The sequence below is a fragment of the Balaenoptera ricei genome, chromosome 21, assembly GCF_028023285.1.
Source record: "Balaenoptera ricei isolate mBalRic1 chromosome 21, mBalRic1.hap2, whole genome shotgun sequence".
Lineage (NCBI taxonomy): Eukaryota > Metazoa > Chordata > Mammalia > Artiodactyla > Balaenopteridae > Balaenoptera > Balaenoptera ricei.
The window spans coordinates 32,123,170-32,148,365 of record NC_082659.1 but is presented as its reverse complement, the minus strand read 5'-3'; the positions used below and the strand labels follow the sequence as shown (position 1 = coordinate 32,148,365).

Genomic DNA, 25,196 nt, shown 5'->3' with positions numbered 1-25,196 from the left:
GCCGGCCGAGCCCTGCGATTGGCGGAGAAGTAGCAGCGTCTCCAGCAACGCCCTTTAGCCGGCTCTCCCGGCGGCCGGGACCCTGAGGCCGGGCTCCCCGGCACCCCCGCCCACCCGCGGCCCCACCCTTCCTCCTCCGCCCGCCGCCTCCTCCTGCCGGGGTCCGGGTCGGGCCGGCGCGCGGCGGAGCACGAGCGGGCGCAGCCGGGGCGCCGCGCTCCGAGCTATGGGAGGCGCCCACTCTCAGAGCCCGAGGGGCCGGGAGCCGGCCGCGGAGAGGCCCCCGAGACCCCGAGAGATCGCGTGAGTCCCAGAGCCCCCCGCCTCCCGCCCCCAGATCCCGGGGCCGCCGTTCCGGGCTTTGCATGCCGGCCGGGGATGGGAGCGCACGGCTCCCGTCCCACCAGGGCTGGGAAGGTGGTGCTCCCGCTGGCGCCCGCGGGGCGCAAGGGCACAGGGGTGGGCCTGGTGGGACATCCCGCCCCGAGCCTCGCCCTGCAGTGCCCCGGGGGCGCTGGGCCACGACCCACGGCAACAGAATCGCGCCCAGGCGGGGCTGCTGTCCCGCGCCCCTTCGCGCTGCGCGGGTGGGACATGGGGACCCCGAGGTTTTCCAGACTCGTCCAAGCAGGAAGACGCACGTGTCCCTAAAGGGCTCAGAAACACTCCAGAGACAGATCTAGTTGCAGGGAGGAGTAGATATTAGAAGGGGACTCGAGTCTCCAAGATAACTCGGCTCGTGTTGGCCTTCAGGGTCCAGGAATTTGATGCAGTGCTCGCTGTTCGCAAAAACTCCCTCTCTTGTTTGCTCCAAGGGCTTCATGATGATCTCAGAGAAAGGGCTGTATTGTAGCAGCAGCAATTAGGCTTTTGTTCTGGGACTGCAACAATTGGGGACACCAAGTACTGAAATGCTCCGAAGGGACATTTTTAGAGAACGTGATTTAGAGCAAGTTGCACGGTTTGGAAGATGGCCTTGCTTCTTACCACAGAGAGGATGCGTCGATAACTATATTTATTTGAGAACCCAAACAATCTTTAAGCGTATAATTAAAAATGTTTAAAGGGTGTGCGTGTCTTGGAGGTGAGGTAATGTCAAGGAATCCACACTCTATTTGAATTCAGCCAATGCCAAAGCTATTTAGTTTGAGAAAGATACACTTAGCCATCACATATAGGCAGCCTGGGCCATGGGAGGGCTTTTTTTGGATTATCTTTTCAAGGCAAAGTATCTTCTGGAATACCCAGATAGACGTGTTAGTTGTTCCTTCTGATGTTTACATATAATCAGTAATCTAAACTTAGTTCAGGCATCTTATTAATCGTAAGAATAGCTGAGAATTATCGAGCACGTAAAATGTGCCAAACCCTGTTCTAAACACTTGTGTGTTATTTAATCCCCAGGAACACTGAGTTAGTTTCTATTATTGCCCTCATTTTATTGGTGAGGAAACTGAAGTAAAAGAGATGTGACTCGTCCAAGGTCACAGAGCTAAAACGTGGTGGACCCTGCTTGTCTGACTCCAGAAATCCTGCAGCAGCCACTTTCCACAGGAGAGTTGGGACTGACTTAGGAAACAAACTGTTATCTCAGCTGGCAGAACACACCCCATTTTCCCCTTTAATTCCTCCCGAATAAGGGAGAAATCTGAATTAGCAATATTTATACCTAATGAGCAAAAACTGCCAAAGTTGATTTAACTTTTTAAAAAGTTAAGAGGCAGTGTAACACTGAGATGAAGTTTCAAGTTTTGGAGGCAGATTGCCCTGGGTTGAATTCTAGGCTCTGCTCCTTAACAGCTGGAACTCTTTTATCTCTTGCTTAACCTCTCTGGGTCTGTTTCCTTGTATGTAAAATGGGAATGAAGATAATGTCCACTTCATAGGCTGTTCTAAGGATGACATAAGATCATGTATATATGAATAACAAGTTATAGTTTTATCTCTGAGCAGTAAGTTGTTTTAGCCAAGGATGACAGTTGACTGTTTAATCTTTGTGAGCACGTGGCTGGTGTAGCTCAAAAGTAAATACTTAAATCATTCTCTGAAAGGATGCTGAAGCAATGAACTCAGGGCTTTCTGTGCAGGGTTCAGGTGTCAGGGTAAGGAACTGATTCTTAATTGTCAAATTATCCCGTGCTTTGGCGGTAGGTAGAGGATCTCTCTTTCTCCAATGAGGTTCTGCATGTGCCTTATATATTTAGCTAAACTTGCCTAAAGATAAACATAAAAGCCATCCTTGATCTAAACCTGGGAATACTGCCCAGGGATGCCCTATCCTACTGGAGTGAGTACATTAAGAAGGACGTAAACGCACGTAGGCAGTGTTGGGAGTTTTGGCCGCATCAGAGTGTGCAGGCTTAATGAGTCAGCCCTACAAACCACTTGGTGCAGACCAGCTGAAAGACGAGAAATATGAGCTTCGATGCCTGTGATATATATACATGAAAAGCAAAAAGCATGCTTTTAATCCAAATCCTGGCTCGTTCAAATGTACAGCCGCAAGGGTCTCCACGGTCATTGTTAATGTCACCCGGCTGCAGATTTCCTGCCGGACACATGGCTGCCATGGATAACCCTGACCTCAAGGAAGTTCCCCTAACTCAGGCCATTGCATTTTCAAAATCTATTGTTCCTTTTTTAAAAAATAAAAATAAATACGTGAAAACCTCACGAACATTGCATGAATACTGGCATTTGTCTTTTGAGGGAGAAAATTATGTTTCAGAATGTTCACAATTTATATTTCAGAATAACTTAATCAAGTATGAAAATTAACCACACAAATCTGTCTTAACAGAGCTCTACTGCGAAATGTAAACAGGTGTGGATGTGCATGAAGAGAAAGGTCTGATTTTAAGATAAAACACATTATTATTGAAAATTGTAGCTGTCTACCTTCCCCAAACCAGAGGAAACAAATGAGCCGGCCTTGGTAAAAGCTAGGGGGAAATTTCACCTCATTTATACAAGGAGGCTGCTCACGTGGTGATTAAGAGCAGAAGCCGTGGAGTCAGGCCGACCTGGGCTGGAATTCCAGCAAGATCGCTCGCTAGCTTAGGTCAGGAAGCTTTGGAAAATAATCACTTAATTCTTCAGTTGGGCAGATATCTGCATCCGTAAAATGGCAATAATAATCATATCTACCTTATGAAATGGTGTGTATTATTAGTGCAGGGCCTGGTACCTAAAATATGCTTAATACCTGAGCTACCGGAATTCCCCTACATACAAACGAGTTCCGTTCTGACAGTGCGTTTGTAAATCCAATTTGTTCGTAAGTCCAACAAAGTTAGCCTAGGTACCCAACTAACACAATTGGCTATGTAGTACTGTACTGGAATAGGTTTATAATAGTTTTCACACAAATAATACATAAAAAGCAAACACAAAAAATAAAGACAACATTTTTAATCTTACAGTACAGTACCTTGAAAAGTACAGTAGTACAGTACAACAGCTGGCATACAGGGGCACGTTCGCATCTTTGAAAGTTTGCAACTTGAAGGTTCGTATGTAGGGGACTTACTGTATTATTAGTACATTCACATGTGTATGTACCTGTACATCAGATGCTACGCTAGATTCTGTGGGATGTAGGGCTTCCCTGGTGGCGCAGTGGTTGAGAATCTGCCTGCTAATGCAGGGGACACGGGTTCGAGCCCTGGCCTGGGAAGATCCCACATGCCACGGAGCAGCTGGGCCCGTGAGCCACAACTACTGAGCCTGCGCGTCTGGAGCCTGTGCCCCGCGACGGGAGGGGCCGCGATAGTGAAAGGCCCGCGCACCGCGATGAAGAGCGGTCCCTGCACCGCGATGAAGAGTGGCCCCCACTTGCCTCAACTAGAGAAAGCCCTCGCATGAACCGAAGACCCAACACAGCCAAAAATAAAAAAATAAAATAAATAAATAAAGTAGCTATAAAAAAAAAAAAAAAGAAAAGTGCTTTAGATTCTGTGGGATGTATATTTTTGAGTAAGGCTGGCTCTCTTCTGAAGGGAGGGTTGACTTGTGTGCTAATTCAGCAAGGCCTCTTGGAGAAGCAAGACAATGGCTTTTTAGAGTTAACTTTTTCCTCAATTAATTTCCATTTTCCAGCAAGATGCACTATCCCGAGGATGGACCTGTGTTTGGGGATATGGTAGTTTGGTGAAATGTTTGTAAACAATGACTCCTTAGTTGATTATTTTTGGCAGTGGGGCCAAAGTGGGTTTTCTAAGAGCAGTAAATTATTTGCGGAGAGGTTTGAAGAATGACATAGAGCAGAACCTATTTTTCAGTAGGGAATATGGCATGTAACTAATTCATCTAGAGCTTGTTGAGTTTGTCCACCTGGGATGAACGATAATGCACTTGTTGTCAGTTCTTTCAGTTATATTTCTAGGCCAGTCTTTGTTTGCATTTGGAATGTATCCTAATGGAATAGGTCAGTGGCGAAGTCAGGAGGAGTTTCTGAGGTCTGGAGTGTTTTTGCCGTGAGGTTTTCTGATCATGTGAATTACATGTAGGTTCTACAATGTTCTGGAGAACTGCAGGGTCAGTTGGGAACAATTGAGCCTCTTGAAGGACAGACATCCTGACATGAAGAGGGAGGTGCTGGCTTTGAAGTTTTAGACACAGGACAACAGGACTCAAAACAAGTAAACTTAGGAAGCAATGTTCTTGAAACCCACTGCTTTCAAATTCATATTGTTCACCACCTCCTCACCACACAATTTTTATTGTCATTAAAAACATTTAGGTCCCCAATTGCTGTAAAAAATTTTCAAACATCCATCTAAAATGTTTTAGTGTACAGTTAAGAGAGAGACTTACAGAAAGTTTGTGGAAAAGACCCAGAAAAACCAGCTATATGAAGAAACGTTAAAAGAAGTGTAGCATTTAGCTTGAAGGAGGGACTGGAGAGATGGTGGAAATATATAATTTTCAGGGGATGTTGGTGGCCTCTATCTCTGATGAAGCCAACCCAACAGGAAATGGTTTGAATTGCAGGACAAGGGAATTATTTGTGTGTGTATGTTGAGTTTAGATAGCACAACTTCTAGACTGTGAGGGTAGTTGATATACCAAAAAGAGTTAATAAGGGAAGAAAAATCCCTTTCTGCAAATCATTAAAAGGTAAGAGAGATAATCTATCAAGGATTGAGACTCCAAGGGGGTTCGGGTCTAGTTTTGCTCCACAATTTCTGCTCTCTTTTAGCTTCAGTGGATCCCCACCCCTACCTCTACCCTACGGCTTCTCCTGGCTGGTACAAGTTTCTGTGTTAAAAATCAAGAAGAGAAAGGGTGGCGGGCACAGCTGCTGGTGTCCTGAGCTAGCGAAGTGGGTTATTTAATATCTGAGTTGGCTGGTAGCCAGAGGGGGCTGCAGGGTGTGTGAATTTGTTAACCCAAGGTCAGGAGATGAACTGGTAGCACCCTGAATGGCCATGGAACGTGGAGGTCCATCTTCTGAAGAAGCTCACTCTGGCTCCTATGGGATGCTTTTTTTTTTTTTTTTGCAATTTTTTTTTTATTGTGGTAAAATATACGTAAGATAAAATTCACCATTTAAATCATTTTAAGTGTCCAATTAAGTCCATTCACAATGTTGTATAACCATCACAACTATCCATTTACACTTTTTCATCATCCCGAAGAGAAACTCTGCATCCATTAAAAAATCACTCCCCATACTTCCCTCCACCACCCCCTGCTACCTCTATTCTACTTTCTGTCTCTATCTGCCTATTCCTCATATAAGTGGAATCATATAATATTTGTCCTTTTCTGTCTGGCTTACTTAACTTAGAATCATGTCCTGAGGGTTCATTCATGTTGTAGCATGTGTCAGAGTTTCATTCCTTTTGATTGCTGAATAATATTCCCTTGTATGTATAGACCACATTCTGTTTATCCATTCCTCTGTTGATACACACTTGGGTTGCCTCCACCTTTTGGCAACTGTGTATGATGCTGGTATGAACATTGGTGTACAAGAATCTGATTGAGTCCCTGCTTTCAATTCTTTGGGGGTATTTGCCTAGGAATAGAATTGCTGGGTCATGTGGTAACTCTATGGTTAACTTTTTGAGGAACCAGCAAACTGTGTTCCACAGGACTTTATTCCATTGACCTATAGCTCTATCTTTATGCCAGTACCACACTGTTTTGATTACTGTAGCTTTGTAGTAGGTTTTATTTTATTTTTTTAATAAATATATTTATTTGTTTTTATTTTTGGCTGTGTTGGGTCTTCATTGCTGTGCGCGGGCTTTCTCTAGTTGCAGTGAGCAGGGGCTACTCTTCGTTGCGGTGCACGGGCTTCTCATTGCGGTGGCTTCTCTTGTTGAGGAGCACAGGCTCTAGGCATGTGGGCTTCAGTAGTTGTGGCACGCTGGCTCAGTAGTTGTGGCTCAAGGGCTCTAGAGCGCAGGCTCAGTAGTTGTGGCACATGGGCTTAGTTGCTCTGCGGCATGTGGCATCTTCCCAGACCAGAGCTCGAATCCATGTCCCTTGCATTGGCAGGCAGATTCTTAACCACTGCGCTACCAGGGAAGCCCCTATAGTAGGTTTTAAAATTAGGAAGTTTTAGTCCTTCAGCTTTGTTCTTTTTCAAAATTATTTTAGCTCTTTGGGGTTTCTTGAGGTTTGTTTTTGGTTTGTGTTTTAATCTCTCTCTCTCTCTCTCTCTGTCTCTCTGTCTCTCTGGATTTTTCTTCTTGGCTGGTGGCAGTCAGCAGCCTTCATGAGAGAATGCTGGACTGCCTTCAGCTTGTGTGTGGTGCCCCAGAAATTCTCTTTCCCTGCCCTCCCCTCTACCCCCTCTCCAGCCAGACTTTTCACCCCAAGACATGAACCTGCTTGTGAGTCAGACGCTCGGGCACTGAGTGTCCAAAGAGGACCCAGATGTGGGGAGGAGCCCAGGAGGGGTGGGCAGGAGACTGGAGTCACTGTGCAGGTCAGAGGTTCCAAGAGTTGAGCATCAGGGACCCACCTGTTCCCAGGGGAGAAGCTGACCCTGGAAGGAGTCTTGAAGGATGAGTGAGTGGCCAGGCAAGGGGGGTCAGGGGAAGGCAGGCCAGGTGAGGAAAGCATGGCAGATCATGGCCCGATGTGTCAGGATCCATCCTGTCTGGGCAGTGGGGAGGGTTTGGGGTAGGGTGGGTGTGGAATGGATGGGGGATTGGGAAGCAGTGAGTCTGGAGAGGTGAAGAAGTGCTGCGTGCTGGGGACTTTGTGGCTGGCTGGGAGTTTGGACTTAATTCCAGGAGCCGCAGATGAGGGTTTGCCAAGCCCTGGACTGAACTGGGGAGAAGTATTCTCGCCGAGAGGCTCAACCACATGGTGGGGGTACCTGTGATTCTCCTCGGCACCTCATCACTCACCCAGGCATCACATCCAGGGCGCTAGATTTTCCTTTTCCAACCTCTTACTTCGTCTTCATTTTTGTATATTAGCAATTCAGTAACACATATAAGCGTTTTCTCCTTTTCATTTTTCTTGTTTTCCAAATTTTCTACAACAAACACTTTTTCCTTTGATAATCATAACATACTTTAAAAAAAAAAACCCTGAAAATTTAGAAAACCCAGAAAACTGAAGAAAATAAACCACTCATAATTTCATCACCCAGAGATGACTGTTAATACGTTGGTACATTTTATTACAGTTTCTTTTTTTTTCCAGTAAATATAATTTTCCACTGTGGGGTTATACTATATGTGTTTTGCATTCTGATTTTTTCACTTAACATTATAAACATTTCTCTGTATCATTATACTGAATTTTAAAATGTCATTTTATTGCTTGCTGAACAGTACACTGTGTACATATATTATAATTAATTTACTTTTTCCCAAATGGTTGACATTTAGGTTGGTTGCCGTTTTTGATCATATACGTAATACAGTTAATAAATATTCTTATAATTCTTTGTGCATCTCTGATTAATAATTAGGACACATTCCTAGAAGTTTAATTATAGGGTCAAAAATGCAAGTATTCGAAAAGTTATATTTTGTTATATATTACTATATAGTGTCAGATTATTCCCCCAAAAGTCATCCCAAATTATACGCCCCCCACCCTTAGCAGTATAGTGTACTTTCCGTATGCTCCTGGCATCCTTCCTAAGCTAGGCACTATCATTTTCAATCTTTGCCAGTTTGGTAAGAGAAAAATGTGTAATCTTGGTTTGATTTTTTAAATTCTTCGTCAGTGAGAGTGAACTTTTCCCCCTATGTTTAGTAGCCATTTGTAATGTTTTAATTTCTTATGTATCTCTCTTTGCCAGTTTTGTACTGAGGTACTAATTTTTCTATACTTATTTGTGAGAATTCTTTAGACGATGAAGCCAGCTACTTATTGAGCACTTACTACATGCTAGGCACATGTTAGTCTCTCACATGCATTAACTCATATGATTCTCAAAATAACCCTATAAGCTAGGTGCAGTTTTACATTTCCACTTTCCACATGAAGAAACAGGTATAGAGAGGTTAATTAACTTGTCCCAGGTGTCACAGCTGGAGTGACAAAATTGAAATTTAGGTGGCCTCAATCCAGAGACCTACATGCCTAGCCATTGTCTTATACAAATCTGCTAACCCTTGTCCTCCATTTTTGTTTTGTTTTGTTTTGAAGGGGAGGTATTTTTAAAAATTAACTTCTTAATTTAGAACAGTTTCAGATTTACAGAAAATTTCAGCAGATGTACAGAGAGTCCTCATAGATTCCACAAGCAGTTTCCCTTATTATTAGCATCTTATATTAATATGGTACTTTTGCTACAGTTAATGAAACCATCATTGATATATTATTATTAACTAAGGTCCATACTTTTTTAAATTTTATTTTTATTTTTTATTTTTTTTTTAACATCTTTATTGGAGTATAATTGCTTTCCAATGGTGTGTTAGTTTCTGCTTTATAGCAAAGTGAATCAGTTATACATATATATATGTTCCGGTACTTTGTTTAGATTTCCTTAGTTTTTACCTGATATCCTTTTTCTGTTCCAGAACATATTACATTTAGTAGTCATGTTACTTTTTAGTATAAATCAACCTATCACGTTTTCCTTTGGGGTTTCTTCCTCGGCCTTTGTGCATAGTAAGCTCTTCCCTGTCCCCAGATGAGATAACTCTTTTCTTCTATTTGTTTCATGATGTCCTTTTCTTTATAAGAAACCATTTACTCGATCTGAAATTTCTAGAATCACTAGTATAAGATAAGACTCTAACATTTTTTTCTTTAAGGCTCTAACTTTTTTTTTCAAAATAGCTAACCAGTTACTCCAGTACTAGTATTATTAAATAATCCTTTTTCTTCCCACCGATTTGTAATACCATTTTTTTTTTTTTTTTGGCCGTGACATGCGGCTTTTGGGATCTTAGTTCCCCAACCAGGGATTGAACCTGGGCCCACAGCACTGAAAGCATCAGGTCCTACCTACTGGACCTCCAGGGAATTCCCTGTAATACCATTTTTTAAAATTCAGTGCTATAACCTGTCTTTCCTTCTGTTTAACCCTTGATGGTTTTTCTCTTTCTGTTCTCACTCATTCAGCAAATACGAATTGACTGCTTTCTTATGTTCAGGCACTGTGAATATCCTTTATTATTTATGTGGGAATTTACAGGGGCAGAAGAAAGCATTTCTAAATGTGTAAAATCTGAATATTCATTGATAATGTTGGGGGCAGGACATTTGCCAGAGAGTTGGATGAGGGGAGGTGACCTGTGAAAGGAGCTTGGGAAAAAAAAAGGACATTCGTAATTGAGCTTTCCTCATAGGTTTTACACCACCCTGGGCCGCTCTGCCATCCATCTGAAGGTTTCATTTTTTTTTTTTTTTTTTTTTTATTTATTTTTGGCTGTGTTGGGTCTTCGTTTCTGTGCGTGGGCTTTCTCTAGTTGTGGCAAGCGGGGGCCACTCTTCATCGCGGTGCGCGGGCCGCTCACTATCGCGGCCTCTCTTGTTGCGGAGCACAGGCTCCAGACGCGCAGGCTCAGTAGTTGTGGCACACGGGCCTAGTTGCTCCGCGGCATGTGGGATCTTCCCAGACCAGGGCTCGAACCCGTGTCCCCTGCATTAGCAGGCCGATTCTCAACCACTGCGCCACCAGGGAAGCCCTGAAGGTTTCATTTTAAACAATGTAGCTTCCTGTGCAGAAACAGCTGTGCCTTCAAATGCTCTCAGGTCATCTGCATGCTTTGTCAGGCTCACATTTTTCATGTACAGTCTAGACTTTATTTTTCGCAGTAACATGATATAAAGTCCTAACAGATTTATATAAGGAATTAAGGATTTATATAAGGATAAACCACTCTCCTCTGCTGCTCCTGATCTTCCACCTCTTGTGCCTGTGGAGACGTGGGAACCTTGGAAAGTGCGAGAATCCCTCACTTTGACATTCCTTCATTCTCAGGATTCTTACCGTGCAGGACACTTTGGATATCGTTTTTTGTGGGGGTTTTTTGCCTGTACCTAGTACAAGTTCGCCTTAGCCAATCTTATGGTATGTCTGCTGTGAACGTTATGAAAAACAGTTGTAGGCAAAAGAAATTATATTTGGCTTACTTACATTTAGGGGTGTTTTGTAGCAACTTTAGAGTCATATCTATATTTTGGAGGCAGGATAGTTCTGTTTTTAATATAACCCATACATCTGTCTCGCCCTGCATGTCCCCATAAAAGCCTGACAGCATAAGATATCATTGGTGAAGATGAGAGCTCCCAGGAATCTGGCAAAGACCCTTCACTTTAGAGCAATAGCTCTGAAAACTTCATTGGGTCAGAGATCCTGTGATAACATAAAACTTTTATAGACTTTTTCCAAATGAAAATACACATACACACAGTACAGAAAAGTTATGAGAGTCAGAGATCCTGAGACATAAGCATTAGCTCGTTTTATCCTTTCATGGCCCCTATAAAGTAGTTGTTAATAGCTCCATTTTACAGATAAGTAAACTGAGGCCTGGAAAAGTTGAGAAACTAAGGCTGCAGAGCTAGTAAACGGTCGAGCAGGGATTCAAGTGAACCTGGCTGAGGGAAAACAATTACTGGTCATTTCCAGAGTGGGTCAGCCACAGAGCAACTTATTAACCAGCAGAGGCTTCTGTTTATCTGCTAGAAAATAAGTTTTTATGGCTCCCTCCCTACTGATAGCACAGTTTCAGAAAAGTAAATGTTTGAGAAAAGTAAATGGTTGAAAAACACAGCCCATTCTGTAGACAAATACCCGTACACTGTGTTGCATTTACACAGAGCAGATAGAATGCCTCTCCCGGGTTTCTTTGCTGAATTATTTTCGTCTGTGAGTCTTGTTTTCCTAACAACTGCAAAATGTTATGTTTCCATGGCTACCTCAGAAGTGTTCTTAAATAGGGGTTTGAGAAAACAAAACTAGGAAGGCTTGGGCAAGACATAATGGTAGGAAGATGACATGTTTTACCTGCCAGGCGTCACCTTCTCAGCATTTCTGTGAGTCCAGCGGTGTCTTGTCTCTGTCCCTTCCCCAGTTGCCTCCTTTGCCTTTTAAGACCTGTGATCCACTGGTTCCACCACGTGTGAAGCCATGGTTCCTGTGACGTGTCCAGTGGCCTGGAGTGATGGCGTCTGGGAACACAACTCAAGTTCTGAATAACATGGGCCACCTTTACAGTTGATACCCGAAATGCGGGTTGGCAGGTTCCATTGAGGACAAGAGCAGAACTGAGAGATGTTCCCACGTTTCAGGAGCAGCTGTTGCTGGCGGGGAGGAGGAGACAGAGAGAGGTGTCTGCAGTGGACCTCTTTCACCTGTCGTCCACCTCCGTCCCGCTTCTGGCCGGGTAGAGGGTGCTGTTCTCCAGTCTTCCCACCAGGGGGCGCCAGCCACCATCTGCTTAGTTTCTGGCCTTGGTTGGCCTGGGGTGACCAGGACGGTCTTCAACCCACTCCTTTGCTGGGTGGGAGAAAACGAGAGTCTTCGGATGCTAACTTACAGTGCACGTAGGAGGAAAGGAAACAGATTAGGGAGCGAGGGAGGATGAGGCCGAGGGTTTTGGTATTTCCATTTCCTTCTGCTGGCTGGGATCCTGCGTCCCCCGGGTGTCTTGTTTCTCTTCATTCCGAATCGTGTGGTTCAGGGCATATTTTTTGTGGCTTCTGAGGAGTTGGAAGCCTTCCCCCTCCTTTGCGTTGTTCACTGGTGTTCGCTGGTTGAACTGCAGTATAAACACCCAGGGCTGGACGCAGAGGGGGCTCACTGTGACCTTCTGACTGATAGAAATACAAAGCTGGAAGAAAGTCTCTTCAAAAACATTTGCGGGTTGAAGGTGTGACAGAAGTTTCTGGTGCCCCCTGGTGGCCGCTGTTCATTACTTCATCACAGAGAGAAAGGAGGAGCCCCGCGTCCCCGCCCCCGCCGGCCGCTGGGTCTCCCGTGACACGACCGGGGTGTCGCCGCTCCGAGGAGTCTTCTGCAGACACCAAGACCAGACAGCTCTAGCGCTTTACTGGCTCCTCCGACATCCCTTTTTCTCAGTTTCTGTTGCCCTAGGTCCACACTTTTAAATTCCTCTTGTGTTTCTCATTCGGCAGTCTTTTCCCAGTTCAAGGCCTTTTTCTTTTAAGTAAAAGTTGTTTTTATGTCCCTGATAATAGTCTGTTTTGTTTGATTGATTCCATACCCCTGTTTGAATGGTCAGTGGGGCTGGGGAGGGTCTTGTGTTTGGGACTGAAAATGCTTGAAGGGTGTGTGTGTGTGTGTGTGTGTGTGTGTGTGCGTGTGACGTGTGTGAGGTGTGTGTGTGACTGCGTGGAAGGTGTGTGTATGTATATGTGGCTGTGTAACTGTGTATGTGGTGTGTGTGTGATTATGTGTGGGAGGTGTGTGTATGTGTACACGTGTGTGTGTGACCGTGTATGCGTGTGTGTGTGGTATGTATGACTTTATGTGGGAGGTATGAGTGTGTATATGTGGTGTGTACATGTGACTGTGTGGTGTTTGTGTGAGACTATGTGTGGGTGTGTATGTATATGTGTTGTGTGTGTGTGACTGTGTATGTATATGTGGTGTGTGTGTGTGTGACTATGTATGGGTGTGTATGTGTATGTGGGGTGTGTGTGTGACTCTGTGTGGGTGTGTATGTATATGTGGTGTGTGTGTGACTGTGTGTGGGTGTGTATGTGTATGTATATGTGGTGTGTGTGTGTGACTGTGTGCGTGTGTATGTATAAGTGGTGTGTGTGTGTGACTGTGTGTGGGTGTGTATGTGTATGTATATGTGGTGTGTGTGTGTGACTGTGTGCGTGTGTATGTATAAGTGGTGTGTGTGTGTGACTGTGTGTGGGTATGTATATGTGGTGTGTGTGTGACTGTGTGGGTGTGTATGTATATGTATATGTGGTGTGTGTGTGTGACTATGTGCGGGTGTGTATGTATATGTGGTGTGTGGGTGTGTATGACTGTGTGGGTGTGTATGTATATGTGGTGTGTGTGTGTGGTGTGTGAGTGTGAAGGAACCCCGGTGCTGCCAGCCCCAACTTGCCCACAAGTCCTTCGTCACAAAGCAGTGACATTTCGTACATAGAGACGTCAGGAGACTGGTTTCCCCGCTGGGCTGAAGGGCTGTCTCGTGTGTCTGGTACAGAGCGTGAATACTCTACTGAGAGCATCAAATTCCAGGTTCTCCGCCTTCTTTACAAAGCACAGAGGGTTTTTGATGTTTCCTTGTTTTTCAGCGTGAAACTATCTCCCAGGGAGCAGCGGTGTACTCGCCTTCTGGGTCATCTGGAAGGGAGCGGGGCCTTGGGCTCCCGTTCCTCATTTGCATCCGTGCCATTGCCACCCTCGGGTCGCCCCTCCTCTCTCCCTCTCCCCACACATCTTCCCTTGCACGTTTGAAAACCCTCTATGGAAGCTGAATCATGTCGCTTCCTTTTTTGGTCATCCTGGAGCTTTCCTCCACTTGCATCACTCGGATGTGTGAAACAAATCAGTTGCTCGCGTTCTGTCTGTTTTGTATGTTCAGAGTTCAGAGAGAATAAGCAGTGCCCTGGGCGTGGGGTGCCCCACTGAACCACTCCATAGATGTTCTTGCACAAGTCAATTTAATTAAAGGGTGGGTGCTGAGATAAAACCATTCCAAATATCTTATTTGAGAACAAAAATAAAATCAACCTCTAAAGGGAGAAGAGAAAGAAAGATCCCAGCACAAGGACATGTTAATATCTCTGAGTTGGGGAATTTCTGTGCATTTGGCCCTTGATGGTGTTGTCAGGGGAGAGAGTTCTGGGAACATCTGAGGCCGCGTTTTCCCCGACAGATGTACCAGGAGCCCTGGAATGAGGCTGAGGAATGTTGCCACACAATCTGCACGTATCCATCCTGGCATCTGCCAGCCTGGGAAATGTGTCTGCCAGCTGTCACTGCTGGAGGCTTACCGGGTGTCTCAGATAGAGGGATTAGGGAACCAAAAGGCCAGTGACTGATGGAAATGCCCATCCTGGTGGCTGATCCCAGTGCAGGGTCACATTTCTGCATGTCCTGTCCCCTGATACGGCTGAAGCGGGCTCATCCTGTCCCCAGGGACGCCTCCTGGTCGTCCCTCCTACAGGTGGCCCCTCTGGGCAGTGTTCGGCATGCCTCTCTCCCTTTGGAATGCTGCCAAAGGGCACCAGATTTGCTGCAGGAAGTAGGAGGGGTAGTGATGGAAGAGTTGATGAGAGGTGGTCAGGAGACATGAATCATCGACGGCCTTGGGTCCCGCACCCTTGGCTGAGCCAAGCTGTGTGGGGCTCGCGTGCGGGGCTGGCGGTGTGTGCTGGGTATGGTGTGGGTCGTGCTGAGTCAGACCTGAGTCACTCTCCCACCCCTGCGCCAGGAGCCGGGGGGTCCAAACCACAGGCCCTGAGAGTGAGGGGGGCAATGTGGATTGTGGCTCAAAGAAGGGGATCGATGTTGGGCGGACGAGAATCATGAGTCCCCTGTGCAGCGGTAATTCGGCTGTTCTGAGTTAGGTGAGTTTTGTTACGGTAATTCAGAATCTTTTCTTAAAAAAATTTTTATTGGAGTAGAGTTGATTTCCAATGTTGTGTTAGTTTCTGCTGTACAGCAACGTGAATCAGTTATACGTGTACACATATCCACTCTTTTTTAGATTCTTTTCCCAGCTAAGCCATTACAGAGTATTGAGAAGAGTTCCCTGTGCTATACAGTAGATTCTTATTAGTAGCTACAGAATCTTTTGGAGGAAAGGAAATGGTAAATGATATTCAGTCCACAAATGCAGTTTTGAGGAGGAAATATTGAACCTGCTATTGATCAAAAAGCTTCTTGTCTCCAGTTTAGAGGTTAGAGACACGTTTTCTGTATAGAAAGTGAGGATCTACGGTGTGACTGAAATCCCAATGATTTAAGGCATTTCAGCATCTATCCCGAGTGGCCATCACCTGGACGGCCCACGCCCAGAGTTTCTGATTCAACATGTCCAGGGTGGGGATGGGGAATTTGCATTTCTAATTCTCAGGTGATGTTGATACTGCTGGGCCAGGGACCCTACATTTACTGATTTAAGGCAAAGGACTGAAACATTCCATTTACCAAAAAAGAAAGAAAGAAGGAAAGAAAGGGAGAAAGGAGGGGAGGGCAGGAAGGAAGGAAGTCCGCCAGTGTTTCAGTAAATACATTACAAGATATTCAGACTTCATTAGTAATCAGATGTGTTAGGTAAAACCAACAGTGGCATAGCATTCCTACCCACTTGCCAAAGTTTTAGAAGATTGACTGACTCGGTGTTGGTTAGGATTTAAGGAAGATGCTGTCTCCTATGCTGCCATTTAAAACTGTGAATTAAGTACAGCCTTTCTGGAGGGCAGTCTTCCTATGTGTCTCCAGATACAAAATGTGCTCCAGAGTTTTAACTCTAGGAAATAATCCTGTACGTGTGAGAAGATGCTTGTATAGGGTTATTCATCCCGGTTTCGTTCATAATGAGGAACGATGAACCCCCTAAATATCCCTCCACGGGGAGCAAATTATGTAAACCGTGGAGACACACAAAGGCTTGTTATGCAGCTGAGAGGAGCTGGGAACGCGGGCTCTGCAGGGGTCAGGAAGGGTCTTGACTCGCAGCCTGGTTCCCACTCCTTCCCCTGGGGAGCAGAGCTTATGATGAAAACAGGAGAAGTTGGGAATAAGCCCTGGCCTCTAAACGAGGGCAATACGTATATTTAAATCTCATTTGTTTAAAAGTATCTGTCTGTCCATCTGTTTATCTGTCTGTCTGTCTGTCTGTCCGTGCTCATAAGTACGTGCTTGTGTGTATGTAACAGGGTGATTTGGGAGGTTTCTGTCTATTCGTTCAGTCACCAAATGTTATGGAGCAGACAGAGCAAGACAGACAAGATGCTTTGTGTTCACAGAGCGCACTTCTAGTCAGGAAAGACAGATACTAAGTGGAAAAATAGAAGTAATTTCATTCCAGGTGTAAAAAGTGCTTTGAAAAAAGACAAAAACAGAGTGTGTGGCTCACCAGCATTTTAACAGTTGGTTGTTTAGCAAAAACACGACTCTGGGTAAGTTTTCCTTTCTACTTTGTACTTTTCTGTGCCATCTGAAATTCACTGTTTCAAAGACCGTGATCCTTGGCGTTCGAGGATTCTCCCGTCACTCACTTGGCTTAAGTCGCGCTTGCTGCCAGGCTGCTGTCTGCACCGTTTTCAGGCTCCTCCCTCAAGCCTCAGCTAGTCACCTCCTCAGAGCAACCTCCCGGCTCCCTGACTCATCATCTCCACTCGTCCTCCCCACCCCACCCTCCCTGGCCTTCCTAGGAGCCCCTGCACTTTCCTTATACATCATTCATGACAGCTTGTAAGTTACATATTTTCTTTGCTTACTAAACTCACCAATATGCAAGCTCCATGAGGGCAAGGACGGGGTCTGTCTTGTCATTTGTGAAATGTGTGGGATGATTGAATGAAAGAATTCTTACCGAACTCAGGTTCGGCTGCTCGCTGCTCAAAAGCCAATAATTCAAGAGGCAAGTGTCAATAGAAAGGAAAGGTGCCTTAGTCAGAAAAGCCAGCAAACTGGGGAGAAGGTGGACTTGTGTCATGAGACCAGCTCCAACGAGTCTGCTCAGCCATAACAGTTTTTAAAGGGGAAAAAAGGGGAAGAATCTCAGTGAATCATCAAGGCAGGAGGTTGGATTCTGCATCGTTCTCTGTTGTGTTGCAGACTGGCTGACTCTTTCTTCAGATGTTATCTTGCCCAAGTGATCTGCGTGCAGGATTGCTAAGGGGGCTGTTGCACAGTAGAGAGCTAGTCATTTTAACTGCTTAATTCTTCATTTTTACTGCTTTTTATCTAGGAAAAGAATCAGCAGGTTAGACAAGGCATGGTGTGCATCCAGAAGAGCATAAGTCAGGAGTTATGTTAAATTGTCTAGTGATCTTATTCCTATAATTAGGTTCTTTTAAAGTTAGAGGGGAACAGAAATAGGCAAACAGGAAAGGGGCAAAAGAGCTGCTTTCAGAATGAGCATGTGTATTATTTTGCCTTAAACAATAAAGGTAATTATTTAAAATACTTTTAAAAACAAAGCACAATATTATTTGTATATGAAAGAATCCTTTTCTTTTTTTTTAAATTTTAATTTTATTTATTTATGGTTGTGTTGGGTCTTCGTTTCTGTGCGAGGGCTTTCTCTAGTTGTGGGGAGCGGGGGCTACTCTTCATCGCGGTGCGCGGGCCTCTCACTATCGCAGCCTCTCTTCTTGCGGAGCACAGGCTCCAGACGCGCAGGCTCAGTAATTGTGGCTCACGGGCCCAGTTGCTCCGCAGCATGTGGGATCTTCCCAGACCAGGGCTCGAACCCGTGTCCCCTGCATTGGCAGGCAGATTCTCAACCACTGCGCCACCAGGGAAGCCCTCCTTTTCTTGATTAAACAGTTCATGTTGCCTTCTAAAATGAGGTGAATTTGGGGAGGGATGTTGTATCTCTGTTACACATACCAACTGTGCATATTGTTGGGGAGGAAGACATTTCCCTCTACCCTTCTAGATTCTTCTGACTGGTCTAGGAATTAAATGGACGTAAGACAGATTAACAGGAGAAAATCAAACAAAAGTTGAATAACATGTGTACGTGGGAGAGACCCAGGATAACCGAGTAACTCCCCCAAATGGCAGAAACTCTCACCTTATATACCATCTTCAGCTGAAGACAAAAGAGGATGCTGGGGGTAGTGGCTGGGACTTCGAAGGGATGGAAGGAAATTCACATGAAGATGGAAAAGCAAATGTTTGGTACACAACTGTTTGCTGGGCCCTTCAGAGACAATGGGACCCAGCGGGGACTCTGGTCTCTAGGTCCTGCGCCCACTGTACTGAGCCCATACTCTCTGCAGACGTCTCTGGTGACAGCTCTATCCTGGGAACAGGCCCTCTATCTGAATTTTTTTAGTCAGTTGGGAGAAGGTCAGAATTTCTTCCTGAGTTTTGGTGCCTTGATTGTTTCCACCTTGATATAATCCACATGCCAAAGAGACATTTGGAGGTGGCGAAGTTTGCTTCCCTATTATATCCTTCAGAGTTGAGGAGAAAGCCTAGAATTCAGACGTCCCACCCGAGAGGACTGAGTCCTAGTCATGCAAACTTTGGTGTCTGGTACTCCTCAGGAAATCCTTAATGCAGAGACTCATCTGCTTGTCTGGAAGCAGGATATTGGGCCCAGGGATCTTTGACAAAGGGCCTTTCCAGCTAAAAATTCTTGTGTTTCTATGAGATCTGGGGTGGAGGCTTAGGCTTGGAGTCAATGACTTATTAGTTCAGAAAAGAATTGAGAACAAATACATTCTACTCAGTAGCTAGCTATGCCTTGGCCAAAGGAAATAGAAAATACATATGATATTCCTGTATCATATGTGGTAAGGTGCCGAAAAGAGCAGTAAGGATAACCTTGCTTATGCTAGTTCTGTAAGATAATAATCACAGGATACCTTGGGAATTCCCTGGCAGTCCAGTGGTTAGGACTCTGAGCTTTCATTGCCGAGGGCCTGGGTTCAGTCCCTGGTCGGGGAACTAATATCCCACAAGCCGCGTGGTGTGGCCTATATATATGTGTGTGTGTGTATATATATGTGTGTGTGTGTATATATATGTGTGTGTGTGTGTGTGTGTGTATATCTCTTGACTAATTATGAGTCCGTAAGAAAACAGTTTCCAAGAAAATACTTTTTGGGTGAGTGCTGGAAATCGTCACTAACACCAGTTAGTGTTACAGCCAAAGGACAACAATGGTTAATTCATTTATAGAGTGTTGGTCAGTTATTATCTTAGCCTTTGAACTGGAAAAAGACTCATTTATTATATAGTTTTTCTGGATTTATAAAATCATATTATATTCAAGGACATCTCCCCAAAGAAGATAATATCCTCGTCCAATATCCAACCTTCCTTTCCCTCAATGTATCAATATTTTCACTTACCCAGTTGAATTTACCATGAAGCTAATGAAGCTTAAACTTCAGGACCCCTGGCTGTGCAGCCCTTCCTAGGTCTCCAGAGGGGCTCTGGCATTGTGTTCACAAGGTTCGTTTGTAATTTTCTTAAAGAGCGCTCCCCAAATTCTTAAGCTTCCTGCTCCACAGAATGGGGCCCGGCAGCCTGCTCCATGCCTCGTTCCTGCACTGAGCCCCACCACGGTCCCCGCCTTCTCCCAGATGGGAAGAAAGGCTCCTGGTAGTGCCATCTGCGTCATCCACGTGGTGTCCTGGAAGAAACCACCCTCAAGGGAATGTTAGAAGACAATTCAACCCAGTAAACTGAAAAGTCAAATTGGCTTTATTCTGTGATCCAAGAATCAAACAGCATCCCACAGAGCGAATAGGAAGGAGCTCCCGAGAGCTGCACAAAGTGAAAGTCTTTTATGGACAGAAGGGGCGGGAAAGGGGAACTAGCAAAGAGTGGATTGTTTCAGGCAAGGTCACCTCCCTTTGGGAGGCAGCAGGGGGCTATGAGGTGTTTACCTCCCCAGGGCTGACCAGGGAATTCCAGACTGTCTGGTCAAGATCACATTCCTGGGAGGCACTGACTCTGCAGTCAGGTTAGGTATTAAGTCTCGGTTTGGTGCCATGGGCTTAGCACAAGTGACTCCATTTGGGGCCTGTTGTCTCTTTTTGAACAATTCCCCCCTTTTGATCAGACTCAAGCTTAACTGAGAAATGTGATCCAAATTTAAGGTGTTGGCACCACTCCCAGCTACGGCTCTGAAGTTCTCAGTTTTTGTTGATCCTCTGTGTGGTATTCACAGGTCGTGACTTCAGGTTCACAATTTTTCAGCTGGTCATTTTCTTCATTCCTCTTCTGGCCTTCCAGTCTTAGGGAGATCATGTGCTTGGCAGTTAGCAGCTGCAGACACGCATTTAAACCTTTTTAGAAAATGCAAGGACTTCCCTGGCGTCCCAGTGGTTAAGACTCCACACTTCCACTGCAGTGGGCGTGGGTTCAATCCCTGGTCAGGGAACTAGGATCCCTTATGCCATGTGGCATGGCCAAGAAATTTAAAAAAAAAAAAAGAAAGAAGGAAAGTACAGTGTGCCAGGATTATAATGATTGTCACAAGCAAGCTAATTCCCAGTGTTTGGACTGCACTTTGGAGCCATGGTCCCCAAGATCCAAACCAATCAAAACCAAGTAAGTCAAAGAAGGACCCCACTGAAGGAGTCACCGTCTTAAGCCAAGTGGCTTGTTTGGTGATCTTCTGTAACTGAGTTTCAACTTCCCCAGAAGAGTTAATTCAGGTGCAGCAGGTGGTGGTGACCACAGAACAGACACTTCCTTGCTCCGCTAAAGGATAATCAGGGACTTTTCTATTACCAAGAACAACTTTGGCCAGAAAGTCTAAGGATTTTGGTTCGGCAGCTATCATCTTAGCAGTGGATTCTGCAGTGTTTTCAAGAGTTGAGGAGAGGTTCCTGACCATAGCTTCATGTACATTTACTCCAAACCAGGGAAGTAGGGCACTGCCAAGGGAAGTGAATCCTAAATCATGAGCGACTCCTGTTAAGTCTTTTCTAACTGGACAAGGCAAATTCAGGGGAGTTGACCAATGATGTGTCTTTGTTTGTTGGTAAACAGTTCAGGGCACAGTTAGAGAACCTAAGAGGCATTGCCCGGCCATGCACCAGCCATCTAGGCATCCATAGGCCCAAGGAGAATGATAACCACCACAGACAAAGGTAAATCCTGCCAGAGCACAGACCACTTTCACTAAGGTGGTTAATGAGTTCATTCTCAGGAATTGTTACATTGGCCCATTCAAGCTAGGAGTTAATCAGGTTTTGTAGTGCATTCGGGAAGTAAATCTCCTACCCTGAAATTAAAAGTTACTCTAAATTCCAGAGGTTACCTGTCTTAACAGTGGCCTGGGAGATATGGATGATGGCATTATCTTTCCAGGCCAATGTCACAGTAAAGGAAGGAAAACGAGAAGAAAGTTTAGTTAAAGTGCATGTTTAGTTAAAGTGTGAAGTCTTGATCCGGTGTCTTCGGAGGACGCAAGTCCTCAATGTCGGCTAAGTCTCTTCCTAGTCAATTTGATTTTGAGGTCTCCAGCTGGTGTAGAGGACCAGGTATCAGTGGAGACTTCTTCAACTGTGAGATATATACCTTTGGTTCAAGTCATCTGGGTAGTGAAGAGGACCTGGTATAGTCCCTTCCAGGGAGATTCAGGGGCAATCTTTGTTCTTAGTGATTCCAAATCAGAAGGGTGGGAGAAAATTGGGCAACTTAGTTTGGAGAGTCGTAGCCAGCTATTTGAGGAAACTAGAAGAACTCAGGGCACAGTCCAGTTTACAGGTATATAACAAAACCTCAAAAACAATTAACAGAACTAAAATCTAATATCTATGAAGGTGCAAATATAATTTTTCTCTCTTCAATTACCCCATTTTTTTTAAACCAAAGATAATCACAGTAAAACTAACTTGCTTCCATTAATCTTGGCCTGATTATTTACGTAAGTGCAGCAAGAATATTGATTGACCATATAAGCTCTTTTAAAGACTGCTTTGCTGGAACTTTTCATAAGGAATCTCAGATTGACCTCTTAAAAGCCTCTGAGGCCAGGAAGCCAAGCCAAGGACTTAACATTAGAGTTTACCTGCAATACCTATAGTTTGGGTGAATTCCTCTCTTCTCAAGGTCCCCCCAAATATCCTGAGGTTCCTGAGCCATCAGACAGTGACCTTTCTTACTCACCTAGAAGTAAGGCCTCCAGGAACCCTATAAGCAAGGGACCAGCCTGATTTTTCCAAGCAGTTTTTAAAGCTATACAGTTTGAGATATATATCTATATCTATATCTATATCTATATATATCTCCTCAGTGCTATGTCTGAATTTATACACATCTCTCTCAGATATAAGACTTGGTAATATAGTCAACGTTTCCAGTTGTGTCCTCTTACAAGGAGAACAGATTCTTATTGAACTTATGCAAATAATGAATTACATTGCCATGAAAAGAATACCCAAAATTTTCCAAATTCTGGAAGGATCAGGTAGGGAGAAAAAGTAAATGTTTCATCTTTGTTTACAAAGATATACTTTACAAAATTGCTGTAAGTCATAGAGAGCTTAAGAGGAAAGATTTCCTTAAATCTGGAAAAACTAAACATTAAGGAACCAGCAGTGCTTCAAACAAAAATATTATTAAAAATTATGATCATCCTCAGTTCATTCAGTCCCATGTAATTGTACTTGTTCTGCTTGAATTCTGTTCAGTTTTATGATCTTAGAGTTATTAGAAACCTGTACTTGTCAAAGTCCTTTCCCTGAATCTCCTTGAAGATGAAGTACTATTGTAGGAACACTTTTGCAAAAACATCTAAGACAAAACTCTGTAAATGACAAAGACTTTTAAAATACCCATTGTTAAAGATCTGATAAGAGTTCATTTGATAAGGAAATGTAGTTATTTCTGTGATATACAACAGTTGAAGAGAATAACTAGAATTATGACTGATAACATTATACCACAACATATCAGATTTCCAGGAATTTCACAGAGTTTCTAGAACACTTACAAAATATACCTATACAAATACAACATCAAGAAGGCTTAGTATTACTTTCTTATTTGACAATGCCCATGTAATTTAACATATCAAATAAGCTTAATTAGTTTAACATCTCCTTTTTTATAAGGAGAAAGAGAACAAATCTTTTGAGATGTTCCAGGGGCCCTCTGGAAAATTTCGAAGTTGGTTCAAGGTCAAAAAAACTTTATTTATAATTTAATTTTTTGGCATTTGCCAAAAACATCAAAGGTTTCAAAACACTTGTTCAAATAGGATCATAGGTAACTGTGAAACAATACTTAGTTATCCATTTAACCAAACTGACAATTGAAGACTTTGCAGGCAAATATAGAAAGTTAAGTAGTTGTCACAGAAAATTATTTTGGCAAAACACAGAATCTTTGCTTTCTAGGCAGATTACTTAAAAGGTAAAGAAACTTTCACAACTGTTCTCAAAAGCAGACCAAAAGTCTAAAAAAAAAATTAGTCTTTTTAACAGAGAGAAAACCAGTTCTCATTTTGCACCAAAATTCATTTCATTTTTTTTAACTTAAATAAATTCATTCCAATATTAGCCATCTTGACCACACATAAAATTCCTTTACCAAGATTCCTTTTCCACAATCCGTCTACAGTTTTGTCCTATGTTTTTCCTCTTTCCCATTCTGAAATAACCAGACTCACTGTAGGACAAACTTTCTTTTCCTCAACAAAAATGCATCTCCATTCCTCATACCTTCTTTCATCAAAAATACACATCCTGCTCTCCTTTCACACAGAGATGTTTCTTTTATTATTTCTAGTAGCTTTAATTTTACTATATATATTAGAATTTTTAACTCTAAAAAACCTTAATTTTTAGTGAAAATAAAGAGGTAAACAACTGTGGACTATCTTTTATATTAGCGTTCTGTGGCTTGACAAATTTGTAAATACTTTTTATAATCTGTAGAAACAATTGCTTTCTCATAGTAAATTTTTCAGTGTAGCACAAAACATATTTACTAATAAACCCAAATGTCTTTAGTTCCTCTGTAAAAGGAAGCCCAAAATGGACAAACCTGTGTTCAGTAATTATTTAATCTTTTTTGGAAATGATCTAGATATTTAATAACTATCCGTCATCTAAAGTGAAACTTTAAGGTTTCAGGTTACCAAAAAGATTTGGGGAAAGTATTTCAAAAGTTCACATAAAAACTTTTATTCCACTGTATCTATTTAATTCACTTGTTCTTGATAATTATGTTTAGACTAACCACAAAAACTTCATAAGACATTAGACAAAGTCAACTGTCATCCTAAGCTATTTTTCTTGCTGACATATTTCATAACAGAGATAACATGAACTTCTTTGACCAATAAACCCAAGTAGGATAAAGTTGTATGTCGGCATTATTCTAATGCTGATAATTCTAAAGACATACCTATTTTAATTAATCCAAAAAACTTAAACTACCTTTTATTTACCAAAGATTATCTCAGATCACGTGAACTTGAAAAACATTTGGGTTAGCTTCTATTATACTTCTGAGAGTTTTAAGAATCCTTTATACATACAAGTGCTTAATTCTCTTCAAGCCAGTTAAATAGGGCTCTTTTACAAATTAATTTAGTAATACCATCTGAAGGTGGAAAATACCATGTATCTATAACACATGTACATAGACATACATACACATACAGACAGATGCAAACAGAGACCTTATAGCTTCTGTTTAAAAATTTAGCCATGAATCAGGTAGTTATAAAAGAGATTGGATCCAAATTACATTTCTAGCAGATGGAATAATCTAAGGTTGCCTGCTCAGATGGCTAAAGCTTTTTATTAATATTTGTGGAGAAGACATTTAGGATTTTTCAGTTGCCTAAGTTTCAAAATAACCTTTTGTTTTCCTTCTGATAAGAAGTACCTCCCTGAAGTTGGTATTTTAAAGAGATGACCTAAGTAAGAGTTCCTGGAGCCAAATTTCTGATTTTGCAAAGATATGTGAGATAAAGACAGTTGCTTTTAATTCCTCAAGGAATTGGGCTGCAACTTAAATGACATCATAGGCTGGTCCGCCCATATATCCTTTTACAAGGGCTTTAGAAGGTTTTTCTTTCCCTCTGGGTACATAGTTTTATTTTAGCTTAGGGAAGAAG

At 43.3% G+C, this 25,196-nt stretch overlaps 1 protein-coding gene across 15 annotated transcripts in view; it reads left to right on the top strand.

Annotated features, from left to right (window-relative positions):
* TACC1 (transforming acidic coiled-coil containing protein 1) overlaps positions 1 to 25,196 on the top strand; it is a 113,971-nt gene that overhangs the window by 19,324 nt on the left and 69,451 nt on the right. For 3 of the 15 annotated variants that reach the window (XM_059909623.1, XM_059909615.1, XM_059909613.1), the window contains exon 1: positions 153 to 303. The exons of 9 other annotated variants lie outside the window; for them this stretch is intronic. In XM_059909623.1, the coding sequence (XP_059765606.1) occupies positions 227 to 303 (77 nt within the window). In that variant the 5' untranslated portion in view covers positions 153 to 226. Of the gene's footprint in view, positions 1 to 144; positions 304 to 25,196 lie in introns of those variants that run through there. 3 more of the 15 variants (XM_059909617.1, XM_059909616.1, XM_059909610.1) reach the window with 2 other exon arrangements.